At 50.1% G+C, this 14,149-nt stretch overlaps 1 protein-coding gene across 3 annotated transcripts in view; it reads right to left on the reverse strand.

The window, feature by feature from the left end:
* The window catches only part of POU2F3 (POU class 2 homeobox 3), a 47,277-nt gene that overhangs the window by 27,213 nt on the left and 5,915 nt on the right, over positions 1-14,149 (reverse strand). For all 3 annotated transcript variants that reach the window (XM_077788064.2, XM_085560218.1, XM_085560219.1), the window contains exon 4: positions 1,618-1,652. In XM_077788064.2, the coding sequence (XP_077644190.1) occupies positions 1,618-1,652 (35 nt within the window). The remainder of the gene's footprint in view (positions 1-1,617; positions 1,653-14,149) is intronic.

The following is a 14,149-nucleotide window of genomic DNA, read 5'->3' on the forward strand; positions in this document are numbered from 1 at the left end:
AAGGGAGACCCACCCAAAGCCGGAGCAGCCAAAGCAAACAAACAAACAAACAGCGGCGTGGCTGACGTTTGTCACTGCACAGCCACCGAGGGAAGCCCCAAAAAAGGACAAAAAGGGACAAAAAGGCACGTGGGGAACGTGGAGCTGCCCAGTGCTGCTCCCAGGGAGCTTTTGGGAAGGGCTGGGATTTGGGGAATGCACATGGGAAGTGCATGGGGTGCTGTGCCTCGAGTCCGTGCGTGGAGTTGCAGCCCCTCGTGCATTTTCCTGGCTGCAGCCCCATCCTGCAGCAGGGCAGTGCTTGGCTCTCCTGACTCCTCTTTTCCTTGCCAGGCTCACTCCAGCTCTGCTGGCCACAGGAGGCCTCAGCTCTGGGCTCTGAGAGCATTTTCCTGAAATCTCCGAATGGTTTGGGCCTTAAAGCTCATCCCATGCTGTTTCCCCTGATTTTTAAAAGTGTTTTCTTTTATATCTTTTGAAAGTTTTAAAGTTCTCACCAATTTAGCCTTCTGATAACGTTTACATGTTTCTACTGGAGTTCTCACGCACTGTCCATGTCAATAATGATTGTTTTGTATTATTCTTTGTGAGAAGAGAATTGATGGGCTGTTGGTTTGACCAGTGTGGTTGCAGAGGTGGCAATTCCATCCTCCCACCCACTGTCACTTTTGGAATTCTATATATTGCCAAGTCAGAAATGAAACTGGCTGTTTTTTTCTCTTGAACTCACCAAGCTTTGTGTCATTATTGGACACGAAATGAGTACACGCTCATTTTGTGTCCAACAGTGACACCATCCCACCCCTGCCATGGCAGGGACACCTTGCCCAGGCTGCTCCAAGCCCCAGTGTCCAACCTGTCCTTGGGCATTTCCAGGGATCCAGGGGCAGCCAGAGCTGCTCTGGGCACCCTGTGCCTCCCCACCCTGCCAGCAGAGCTGTGTCTGCACAGCTCCAAGGGCTCCAGAGGGTTTGCAGAGGTGTCACACCTCCTGCTGTGACACTCAGGGACTTTCAGAGCCACCCATGAAGGTCTGCAGGCACTCACGGAGCCAGGGAATGCTTCCAGCTGGACAAAGCAGGGGGAGAAGAGCACACAGAGCAGGGACACGGCCCCTCAGCTGCTCTTTTTGCAGTTGGGGTTTGCTTGCACCATATTTTTACCTGCTGCCTGGCAGACAGGAATTGGAGCTGTGCACTCCAAGAGCTCCAACCAGCTCATTTTTGGTGCTGGCTGACACTCCTGGGTCAGCCCCGTGCCTTTGTCCCTGCACACCACAGTGCTGCCAGTGTCACAGCACTGGGGCTTTGGGGAGGGATTTGTACCTTTGCCACCATAGCTTAGGTGCTTTTTTGTTTCTAAATGATGATCCAAAAAATTGTCAAAGCCAGAAAACCCCAGAAGCAAATGGTCATTTAAATGAACCCCCTAAATAGCTGAACTTCTATGGATTAGGGAGGGGGAAAGCAGAGGTGTAATCTGTCTTTGTATCCCATGAGGGGAACTGGGAAGAAGGAATTCTGTGGTCTGCTTTATCTCTTTGCAGCATGATGAGCAGGTAAAAAACAGCCATTCCAGAAAGGAGGAGAACACCTGGGCAGCCAGGGAGCATCTTACCTGCCTGTTAAAGTCCAGCCCATTCTGTTCATTCCCTACAACGAAACAAAGAGAAAAACATCTCAGCATTTATGACAGTCAGCACTGGTGGGAGCTTTCCAGAACTTGGGACACACATAACCAAAAAAACTGGCCCTGGGAGAGGAGGGAGAGGAGGAGGAAGGTGCAGAAATGGAAGGACAAAGGCTTCTGCAGCATTGAGGTGGTGCCAGCCTTTTGCTGAGGGATAATAAAAGTGTTCCTGCCTGGGAGATACCTGGCCAAGGGTGTGGGAAAGCACGAGGGAGATTCCAGCAGAGGTGAGCTGGAGGACATCACAAACGTGCAGGGAAGTGCAGGGCTGGCTGTGGGAAGGGCCAGCAAAGGGGTGGCCAGGGCTGCTCAGCCGGGACCTCCAGGAACCCGCGTGGCACCCGCTGATTCCAGCACCTCTGGAGGAGCACAGGGTGCCGTGGGGTTGTGCTCCAGAGGCGTCTCCTTGATTCCAAAAGAGATTGGCAGGCACAGGGGGAAAAAAATCAGACAGGTTCCAGCCTGAAGGTACCGCACAGGCCCTCACTCATTCCCCTTTGATGATAAACATCCCCCCCCTCCCCACATCACACCTGCCAAATTCATCAAGAACATCACAGAGCAAAGGTTGTGCTCTCCACAGATCTGAATGCTTTAAGGGATTCCACGAAGCTCTCGAGCTGCAGAGGCAACCCCAAGACACCTCTTCCCTTTGCTGCACATTCCCCAGGCCTTTCCCTGCCAGTCCAGCCCGAATTTGTGATAAAGAACCTGGAACTGTTCACATCCCACCAGCACAACCCCCAGACCTCCTGCTCCTGCTGTTTTTTCCAGGATAACGTTCCCCATGAAGCAGAGCCTGTGCCCTGTGATCTGATCAAGCTCCAACACATTTTCCAGTGTTTTCCAGCAGCTCAGGGCTCCTGCAAAGAGCCTGGGAGAGGCTGTGCAGGCAGGAGGGCAAATCCAGCCCTCCCATGGACTTTCCTCAACTGAACAAGCCTTTATCCTTTCCCAGCTCATATTTTTCCATGCACAGAGTGATTCCCAGGTGAATCAGCGTGGATGCTGAGGGGGAGTGTGCTTGGTACAATTATCCACGGATGGCAAAACATTGGAGAGTCGGGGATAACAGAGCTCCGTGGCTGCTCTCTGCTGTCTAGAAACAGCCCTGGAGATTTAATCTGTGCCATTTAAAAAGCACTGACTGTGGAAACAGAGCTGAGGGACTGTGCAATGGAGCAGGGCCACGGCAGAACGAGCTGCTGCCCCCTCAGCTTGACATCTCCTCACCCTCTGCACCGCAGGCAGCTCTGAGCTTCCCCCCGGTTTGAGATCTCCATCTCCTCATCATCTGCATCCCAATCTCTGAGCTGAGCTTCCCCCCGATTTGAGATCTCCATCTCCTCACCCTCTGTACCTCAACGAGTTCTGAGCTGCCCTCTCAGTTTGAAATCTCCATCTTCTCACCCTCTGCACCCCAACCAGCTCTGAGGTGCCTCCTCAATGCTAAAATTTCCTCACCTTCTGCACCCCAACCAGCTCTGAGCTTCCCCCTCAGTCTGAGATCTCCATCTCCTCTCCATCCACACCCTAGCCAGCTCTGAGCTTTCCCCCATTTGAGATCTCCATCTCCTCACCTTCTGCACCCCAGCCAGCTCTGAGCTTTCCCCCATTTGAGATCTCCATCTCCTCTCCATCCACACCCCAGCCAGCTCTGAGCCCTCTCCCCCAGCCTGGCTGCATTTCTGTCCTGCTCTTCCTGCCTTTCCCCCATCCTGCTGTCTCCCAGCATTTCCCCTCCCCAATCTCAGTCCTTCATCTCTTTTCCCCCTGTAATTCCCTTGCTCCAGCCCCCTCTGCTCCCTGTCCAGCTCTCTCCAGCTGCTCCCTCCCCAGGAATGGGCTCATTCATTGCGTTCCAGCCCCAAAAAGCCAAGGAGCCAAGCGCATCCAGCGATGGGAATGCTGATAGCGCTAATGGGCGATCACAATCAGCATCCACACACCTGAGCAGGACCGCGGAGCATCTCCAAGGCTGCAGCTTCTACCTTTGAAACCCCCACGGGGGGTGCTTGATGCGATCTGGAGGCAGCAGCTGAAGGGAAGCAAAGCCAGGAGGGAAGGAGGAAATAAAAGTTCCCAGCCGCTAAAATAGAACAGGAAGGAAAAGCTAATCTCCTGGTTCCTTGGAGACAGGAGTCTCACTCACGTTCGGTGGTGATGAGGCAAGATTCAAAGAGCTGCAGGGGAATCCCTGGTCCCAGTGACGATGGCTGAGTCACCACCATTCACCCCAAAACTTGGAACCCGAGAGGTGCAGCTGGAACGGAGCTTCCCTGCACAGCCCCACAGCCTCCAGCACAGCCTTTCCCCCCTGCCCATCTCCTCCTTTGCCCTCCTTCCACAAGCTCCTGCAGCTGACACACTCAGACCTTTTCTTTCTCCTACAAAGTCACGCACAGCATCCCAGCACCCCATTCAGGAATTCTGTGCCAGCTGAGCAAATATTCCTGAGCCTGGCACTAACAGGGGTGCCTAAGCCTGAGGGAGCTGCCTGGGCAGACAGAAGGAGCATTAGGCACCTCCAGAGGCCATTCCTGCCCCTATCTGAGCCACCCATCTTCCTGGAGATGACAATTCCTCCTGCCTGACTCCAGGGGCAACCAGTTCCTGGCCTTGGGTGTCCAAGAGGGAGAGATTTAAAACTGGGAGGGGTGATTTCTGCTGCCCGTGGTTATGTAAATGGGAGCTGGATACACAAATCTCTGCAGGACCGACGAGTGTTTGGGCACAGATTTATTTGCAAACAAATCTGGCCCTTTTTTTTTTTTTTTTCTTTTTCAGTAAGTGTAAGAGTCAAGTGATTGCAGCTGCAAGCCAAGGTTTGGGTGTGATAGGGATAACAACTCTCCTCTTTCAGTTGAAGTGTAACTTTCCTCCAAATGCTTTATAAAAATAGCCTCCGTTTCCTCCTGGTTTTTGTCAACATCAGGACTCACACTGCAGTAGTCATTTCTCTCCTTAAAGGAACGAGCTGTTCAAACACTCTGCACTTAAGATTTAATCTTTTCTAGCTCCAGGAGATAAAAAGGAAGAAAAGTGTAAGTGGCAGCAGATTCTCTCTCCTGCTGCAAACTGCCAGAACTCCACTCATTTTAATGGAGCTTCAGCCCGGCTAACATCTTGATTTTTATTTTTTTGCTGCACGAGCCAGACACAATGGCATCCAGAACCTCCAGAATCTGCTGGATCAGTCCTCCCCTTCCTGAAATTCCACGAGGCTGGGGAAGCCCTGGGATTTCAACAGGGAAAGGCAGCTCGGAGCCCCTACAATTCCCAGCAGCTCGCCCATCACCAGGGCTTCACCCTGCTGCTCTGGGTGCTTGGAAAAGCAGCGATAAGCCGAGGTGGCTCCCCGGGGTTGTGCTGCTCTCCTTGGTTCACCTGGCAGCTGTTTTGCATAGCCCTGGCATCAGATCTGGTGCGAGTTTGCCTGGGGAGGTTTCTCTGGGGATGGGAGCAGCGCAGCAGTCCCGGGCAGTTCCCCCCACCCGCTTGCCATTCCCTGGAAAACGCGGGGAGAGGGATCCACGGGGAGCAGCAGAGCCAGTCCGACCCTGCAGGATAAAAGCACCCTCATGGGGGAGAAGGAAAATCAGGGTGGCCTTCATCTTCACACGGGCAGGTGGCACCTGCAGGGAGTGACACCAGCAGGGCTCATCCCTCTCCTCCCAGGTGCACACTGAGCTCCCAGGGGGATGGGGAGGTGATCCCAGCCTTCAGCAGGTGTCATTCCTGCAGGGAATCAGCTTGGCTGCACATCTGGGAGGGAAATGGGGGGAGCAGTGCCAGGCAGACACCAGGCAGGGGGTTCGGCCGCCTGGGCTGAGATGCTGAAACTTTTTCGGAGCCGGTTGCTCCAGGTTCCCTTCGCAGCCATGCAGGGGAAGCAGGAGCTTCCAGAGGGCAATTCCTCTCGCCCCAGAGATAGATGGCACAGGCATGAATCACCCTGGGGTGAGCAGGTCAGGCTGCAGCCTCAGAGGATCGAATATCTAAAATTAAGATTAATCTCGCCTATCCTGGAGATTTTAGCGCCCCGTGTGAGGCAGCACAATGCCACAGGAGATCGGCAGAGCGGGCTGGGTGCCTCTCAAGGGGCATTTCTGATAAATTCACCGGTTCAAATCTCTCACCTCAAACAAGGTGTGAAGTTAAGAGATTGCCCAAGTGCTGGTCGAGAAAGGAATGGCAATTACTGCAGCTATAACCAGTACTTGTCCCACAAGCTATAAATGAAACCAAATGCTCACCTGCACTGAAGGAATAAGCAAAATAAGATATTCAGCATGAAATACTCCTCAGGATTTCCACTGATTTTGGGAATTCAGGCAGAAACCAAGGCACAGCCTTTGTGCTCCTGTTCCCAGCAGCCACGCCAGCGTTTCCCACAGCCAGCAAGAGGCCCTGAACACTGGGAGCTCCCTTAAATCACCTTTTCCCCAGGGACTGGCCACCCCTGATCACTTCCAGCTGCTCCCACCAGCACTGGGGGAGCAGGAGCTACAGCTGAGCAGGCACCAGGCAATTCCCTGGATTCCCACATGCCCTGCTGGGATGGTTGATGCTCCCAAGGCATTTAAAAAGTGCTTTTTTAAAGTGTGAGCAGGATGGGGAGTTTCTGAGGCAGCCAAGTAGAGCTGCAGTTTTCATCTGAACTCTTTGCTCCCAAGACACAAGAGCCCCAAACCATCAGAGCATCTCCATGGGAAAGCCAAGGCTGGTGAGCAAAAGTGAATCTGGTGCTGACTCAGACAGCTCCAGACTCCAGGGGAAGCTTTCAGTGAACACCCGAGTGCTTCATTTGGCTGGAAACCCCTGGGTTATAAAAATGCCTTCCCTCTGTGAGGAGGGCCTCGGAGAAACCCCCGGTCCCTCTGCAGCCCCTTCGTGTGGGGCAGGGCGAGGGGGAGAGCAGGACAGCCAGTGTGGGAGACTTGGGCACCTTCCAGGAGCAAACCCGAGGGCAGCAGTTGTTCCCACGGAAAACATTTCACCTGCAGGTGCTGGGAGAGGGCAAGTCTCTTCTCCTAGACCAGAGGCAAGAGGCAGATCAGACCAGCTCTTCCTTTGCCCCTCTAATTCAAGTCAAACCAGCCTTTTGTTCCCCTTTCCCCTCCCCATCCTTTTTTATCCTCTTCCATAATGGGATGTTCAAGAAAAAAAAAAAAATAAAATAACCCAACCTCAAACCCTAATCACCTTCATTTGAATTTCAAATATCCCCCTCCTGGCCTCCCCCACGCCCCAACTGACTCGGAGCTGGGAATATGGAAATTTCTCCTGCTTGCCTTAAATGTGGCTGTGCTATGAAAATCATCAGCCTTATGCAAATCCCGAGCAGCCCCAATTGCCATAGCAACCAGCTGTTTCCAGCCCAACTGCTGCAGCTTTCATTTACCCGGCACTTGTCCTGGGGCTGTGCATGGCTGCAGGGGGAAGAGACCAGAGAAATCCTGGAGGCTTTGAGGAAAGTTTCACGAGGGAGAGCCAGCCTTGGGGAGCAAAGGCGTAGCCCAGCACCGCGCTCAGCGTGGGGCCAGGAGAGGCCAAGTTTCCTCAAAAGACTTTGGCCTGGCAAGCCGCTTCCAGCCCGAGCTGAGGAGGGAACTACAAAAGGCAGAAGGAAAAAAAGATCCAAGAAAAAAAAAAAAAAAGAAACAACAAAAAAAACCAGCCAAGCTGGGAGACAGCACGGGCTGAGCAACCCCCAGCCCAATCTGCCATCCCTTACCTGGGCTGGATCCTTTCACCTGAGCGAGGGGCTGACACAGAGGCCAGAGCCTCCGAACCTCATCCCAGCGTGGTCCATCCTTTGGAAGGATCCATCCTTTGGAAGGATCCATCCTTTGGAAGGATCCATCCTTTGCAAGGACCATACTTTGAAAGGATCCATCTTTGGAAGGATCCATCTTTGGAAGGATCCATCCTTTGGAAGGATCCATGCTTTGGAAGGATCCATCCTTTGGAAGGATCCATCCTTTGGAAGGACCATACTTTGAAAGGATCCATCTTTAGAAGGATCCATCCTTTGGAAGGATCCATGCTTTGGAAGGATCCATCCTTTGGAACGATCCATGCTTTGGACCTATCCATTCTTTGGAAGGATCCATGCTTTGGCAGGATCCACCTCCCAAAGAGGCTCTAGCCCTTGGCAATGCCACAAAGCTCCCCAGAGCCCAGCAGAGGTCAGGGCCCAGCACCTGCAGGCAGCTCCCAGCCTGCAGAGAGGTCGGAGGGGGGAGCAGGACTCTCACCTGGGACCTGAATTCACTTTGGGGCAGAGGCAGACCGAGGCAGTCTCTGATTTTCCATCTGGCCTGGCATGGATTGAGTGCAAACTGCGCTGGCACTGGGAGGGGATTTGGCTGGGCTGGGCGCTCTGGTGTCCAGTCTCAGAGCTGCCCTGGCTCTGTCCCCACTGCCGGGGACCCGAGGTGTCCTGTGGCAGCAGCAGAGCGAGGATGGAGGTGGGGAGGAAGGGTGGCATCCGCAGGGATGGATGTCACAGCAGGGTCTCCTCAGCAGGGTCACTGAGAGCAGATGCACCACAGCACCTCAGTGCTTGATTTCCTTGGGGTTCAAAGGGGTCTCTCTCAGTCCCAAAGATACCTGCACTAGTGCTCTGGGGGAGGCTGAGGGCAGAACTCACAGCTGGCTGAGGGGCAGCTCCCATCTCTGCTCTCTGTGGCCCAGGGCACGGCTGGAGCTGTACCAGGGCAATTTGGGATAGACCTCAAGGAAAGGTTCTCCTCCCAGAGGGTGCTGAGCACTGCCCAGGCTCCCCAGGGAATGGGCACAGCCCTGAGGCTGCCAGAGCTCCAGTAGTGCTTGGACAGCGCTGCCAGGGATTTTGGGGTGTCTGAGCAGGGCCAGGAGCTGGACTGGTTGATCCTGTGGGTCACTCCCAGCTCAGGACATTCTGTGATCTTAAATCACTCAGGAAATTTACCCCAGCTGCCATGGCCACCAAGAGGCCAGAGCTCCACCAACCCACCCAGCCACTCTTCTGTCCTTGTCCCCTTCCCCTTCAGTTCCTAGGCTCAGCCACAGAGTCAAAAAATCACCAGGCTTGAAGAGACCTTCAAGATCATCGAGTCCAATCCAGCCCCAGCACCTCAACCAAACCCTGGCACCCAGTGCCACATCCAGGCTTGTTTTAAGCACACCCAGGGGTGGGGACTCCACCACGTCCCCAGGCAGCCATTCCAGAACTTTATCTCCCTTTCTGTAAAAAAAGTTTTTCTTAAATTCCAACCTGTATTTCCCTTGGTGCAGCCAATCCCCCCATCCCACATGATGCCTCAGGTTTAGATTTTCTATTTTTCAGGTTCTGTGCTGCTTCAGTGTGTGGGTCTGAGCTTCACGTGAGGTGATGCTGAGCTCTGTGCACAGAGCAGGGACACAAAACAATTCCTGCTCCAGCTGGGCACCAAGGACAAATGATCCAAACCTCAGCCCAGGAGCACAAACACCGTGGGCTGGAGAGAGAAAAACAAGCAGGATGGGACTGATGGGCTGGAGCTGGAATGGGACAATGAACTCCAAGGTGCCAATGGAGCAGAACTGATCCCAGGGAGAGCCCCGGGAGCGCTCGTGCATTTTGGGACCATTTTGGGACCATTTTGGGACCACTTTGGTTCGTTTTGTGGCCATTTGGGTTCATCTTGGGTTCACTTTGGGACCAATTTTATTCATCTTGGGTTCATTTTGGGATCAATTTGGTTCATCTTGGGTTCATTTTGGGACCATTTTTTGTTCCTCTTGGGTTCATTTTGAGACCATTTTGGTTCATCTTGGGCTCATTTTGGGACCATTTTTTGTTCCTCTTGGGTTCATTTTGAGACCATTTTGGTTCATCTTGGGTTCATTTGGGACCATTTTTGTTCATCTTAGGTTTATTTTGGGACAATTTTTATTCATCTTGGGTTCATTTTGGGACCAATTTGGTTCATCTTGGGCTCATTTTGGGACCATTTTTATTCATCTTGGTCTCATCTTGGGACCATTTTGGTTCATCTTGGTCTCATTTTGGGATCAATTTGTTTCATCTTGGGTTCATTTTGGGACCATTTGGGTTCATCTTGGGTTCATTTTGGGACCATTTTGGTTCATCTTGGGTGCAGCCCTGGCTGGGCTCTGGTGCTGCCCAAGGTGGATCCATGGAGGAGATCCTTTGAATAAATCCCTGCTTTGTCCTTCAGCTCTGTCCAGCTCTGCTCTAGCTCAGCCTGCTCAAGGCATCCCAAAGCTTCCCCATGGGGCTGCAGGGCTGTCCCATGGGGCGCCCCACATCCCCCCAAGAGCTGGGGTGCCCAGCACATCCAGCCCTGCTGGCAGGGCCCAGCTCCCTGGGTTGGAGGGTGGGGAGGGAAGATGCTGGGGCCGCCTGCAGCTATTCCCTTCCCCGTGGTTGTGTTTGAAGCGCTTCCCTATCGGCCTTTTTTTCCAAAAGCTTTGGCTTCCCCCCCATAGCCTCAACAGATGAAATCAAAGGGAAGTAGCTCGGCTTGGTGTAACCTGTTTTGATGGAGGAGATAAGCGGGGAACAAGTGTCTGACACAAACAAACAGACAGACAGGGGCAAGTCCCACCTCAGTTCTGTTCCATCAGATACCGAGGCCTTAGATAAACCACAAGAAGGGGGAGATCTCTGCCCCTGGGGCTGCAGGACCAGGGGCGACACTCTGGCACTGCCAAGCCCCCACAGTTCCCATCAAAAAAAAAAAAAAAAAAGAAAAAAAGAATAAAAAAACCAGCGTGGAGCTCGCTGGCATGGCTTTCATCAGTTTGAAAAAAAGATGAAAAGAGCTCCGAGCCAAGCAGAAAACTCGCTGCTCTTCCTTACCCCCCATGGAGGCTCGCCTGGGAGCCCAGCCCCGCTGCCAAGGCTTGGGATCACGCAGGGAAAAGGGGAAATGGACCCTCAAAAAAGGAGGGATAATCCCCACTCAGCCTGCCCCGCATCCCTGCGGTGATGGGGAAGGCAAACCGACCCTCGTGGGGGCAACTGGTGTTCGTTCCCCCCCTCGCGCACACAATTAAAAAATTCAGATATTAATTAGAGTATTAATGTTCGCAGCGCTGGGCAGGGAGAACCTTTAGAAATTATACTTTTTTAAATGATAGTTTGTCAAATGGCATCACCTCGCTCTAACCGGTAGATGTGGGATCAAAACACCACAAGTTTCTGGAGAATATATATTTTTAAAAGGCCTGAAACATTTTCTGTGGAATTGGTGTAGGTGAAAAGAAAAAAAAAAAAAACAAAAGCACTGAGCTCTCCAAACCTCCTACGAAAGGCGAACGATTTTAACAATTTTCTCAAAAAAGAACCCCCCACAATTATTTCAAACATTTTCAAAGTAGAACAATGCCCCAAATTACCCTTTTTTTTTTTTTTTCCCCCTTCTAAGCCTGGAATTGGCGGGGATATGAAAGGATGAGATTATGCCTTTGCTACTGACACTTCCCATCAGATCTTTAGGCATCAGTTTTAGATCAAGAGCTTGTTTTACAAAAGCATTTTGGTACTTAATTCCCTCATTTTTTCCTTTTTATTTTTTTTTTCCAAGCTCTTAGAGCCAGCCCACATCTTTTGGTGATGAAAAACCTTGGGATGCCTGCACCTGGGAGGATTTCTAGGTGAAATATTGTTAATTTGGTAAGAGACCTCTCCTTTGGGAGGGGGGAATGAGGTTCCCGAGGAACCTAATCCAGTAGGAAACGGGAAATTCAATTAATGAGTCATCAGAAAACACGCGGAGCCTTTTCCCACATGAAGCAGCTAACCAAAACACGCCGCTATTAGGAGCTGCAGTAAATATTCCTCGAACAATGCACAAAAAACTTCCCGGGAAGCTCGGCACAAAGAGAGCTTTGTTGTTTATAAACAGAAAGGGCTGAAAGGAGACAGAAACCAGCGGGGAAGGTTTGGGAGAAATCCCAGAGCTGCACCTTGGGCAGGTGGGTGATGCCACCCCCTGAGCTGTCCCCACGGGTGGCACCTCAACAGGGGCTGGGATTCCCCCAAAGGGCATCCCAGCGTTCTGCAGTTCTCTTGTTCCAAAAGAATCAAAAAATCAGCGGGGCAGCAGCAGAAAAAAAAAATAAAAATAAAAAAAAAATCAATGTGACAGCCTCAGGAAAAAAATAATAATAAAAAAATGATTGGGATAGCCTCAGGAAAAAAAAATTAAAAAGTAAAAAAATTACCTCAGAAAAAAAAAAATCAAAAAATCAAAAAAAAATCAACTCAGAAAAAAAAAACACACTGACAGCCTCAGAAAAAAAAAAAAATCTAAAAAATCACCATGACAGCCTCAGAAAAAAAATTGAAAATAAAAACATCACTGTGACAGCCTCAGAAAAAAAATAATTTAAAAAATGATCGGGATAGCCTCAGAAAAAAAATCTAAAAAGTAAAAAAAAAATCAACTCAGAAAAAAAAATCAAAAAATCAAAAAAATCACCTCAGGGAAAAAAAAAATCACTGGGACAGCCTCAGAAAAAAAAAATTAAAATCGAAAAAATCACTGGGACAGACTCAGAAAAAAAAGCAAAATATGATTGGGATAGCCTCAGGAAATAAAAGCAAAAAAATCAAAAAAATCACCTCAGGAAAAAAAAATCAAAATGTCAGTGGGACAGCCTCAGGAAAAAAAAATTTAAAAAGCAAAAAATCACAGGGACAGCCTCTGGAAAAAAAATCAAAAAATCTCCATGACAGCCTCAGAAAAAAAAAAAAAGATCAAAAAATCATCACCAAAATAGACTCAGGAGAAAATATAAAAAATAAAAAAAAATCACCGGGACAGCCTCAGCAAAAAAAAAGCGATTTAAACAGGTTCTTTGTGCCGCTCTTTGCAAATGAAGGAGATTTACTCGTCCTGATTTCCCTGCTTGATTTGAAGGCTCGGAGAGCGCAAAGCTGCCGTGAATATTTGTTGTTATTTTCAAACAAATTGATTTCGCTGCTCTGCTTTCTTTTCTCAATTACCACTAAAAAGACGCGCTGCAGCTCGCAGCTAGTGACTGTCTGGGATGCTTAAGCTGAAAAAAACCCATATTTTATCCAACTAAAAAAAAAACTTATTTTATCCAACCAAAAAAAACCTCTGTATTTTATCCAACCAAAAAAAAAAAAAATCCGTATTTTATCCAACCAAAAAAAAAAAAACGTATTTTATCCAACCAAAAAACCCCATATTTTATCCAACCAGAAAACCCATATTTTATCCAACCAAATGTGCTGCCAGCACCAGCCAGAGCCTCCCACTGCATTTACTAACAGCCAATACCAGAATTAAATCCTCATTTTCCTTCATCTTGATTAATCCTGCCACCCATCAATGAGTGCCAAATATTCCAGTTCTCAGTTTAAGGCCCTGTAAAGCTCTCGGGGTTTTTTGGAGGAGTTTGGGGATTTGGGGATGTGTTCGGTGCTCGTTTATCCCAAATCCCAATTTTGGGATGATTTGAGAGCAGGAGCTGAGCTGGCCAAAGTCAATCGGAGTCCATGGATGTGAATAGAACCAGATTTTATCTCTATTTTAGATTTTGTCAAATATCCCAGTTAACAGGCAAGGGGTGGGGTTAGTCCCTTTAAAACCTGGAGTTCTCTTGCTTACCCAAAATCTCTTTTTTTCCCCCATAAATGATCTCAAATTTTATAAGAGGAAAACCATCCCATGCGAGGTTTTCACCTGCTCTTGCACATCCCCTTGGCTCAAGCTTAGGGCTCTTCATTTCTCAGAGAATATTTGATTCCTCTACGTTTTCTCCACCAGTTTTTGTTTCGAAAGGTGTTGATTTCTGAGCTGCAGCACAGCTTTTAACAATCTCAATTTGCTGTACCTAGTGGGTGCTAAAATGATTTCTTGTTGTTGCTCATTTGCCTAAAAAGGGATGTGACCACGGCCCTTTGGGAAATTACAGGGCTCGGGCTTCGTATTCAAATCTCACTTCAGGCAGCCCGAAAGCACAAACCTGATTTTTCGGGTGCCTGTTCCACCTGGTGGTGGGCAAACCTGGCAGAAATCAGCGCTCACGCCGCCACTGGCATCTTCAAAGGATCACCCTGTGCCTCAGTTTCCCACATCCCGGGAATCTGGGGGCTCCGTGGAGGAGCTGGAGCCTGCACAAAGTCAGGTGTGAGGTGAGAAACCCGATCACACCTCTCCGTCTGCTTTTTCTGGAAGTTCTGAGCTGGATTTCATTATTCCCATTTTTCCCTCACCACACAGAAAGAGCCCCCAAAAAAAGCTGTTTTCCCTAAGGAAAAGCTCCTTGCACAAGGCCTGTGGATACAGAGCTAAGCTGGGTGCACCAGGACTGTTCCAAAGCCATTACTGGTGTGGCAGAGGCGGGAGCAAATTTCCACATCAGACCCACTGAGGACACTGGGGAGGCACTCTGTGAGAGAATTTCTGTATCAAATCCACTGAGGGACACTGGG

This window comes from Lonchura striata, chromosome 24 (assembly GCF_050655825.1).
Source record: "Lonchura striata isolate lonStrDom1 chromosome 24, ASM5065582v1, whole genome shotgun sequence".
Lineage (NCBI taxonomy): Eukaryota > Metazoa > Chordata > Aves > Passeriformes > Estrildidae > Lonchura > Lonchura striata.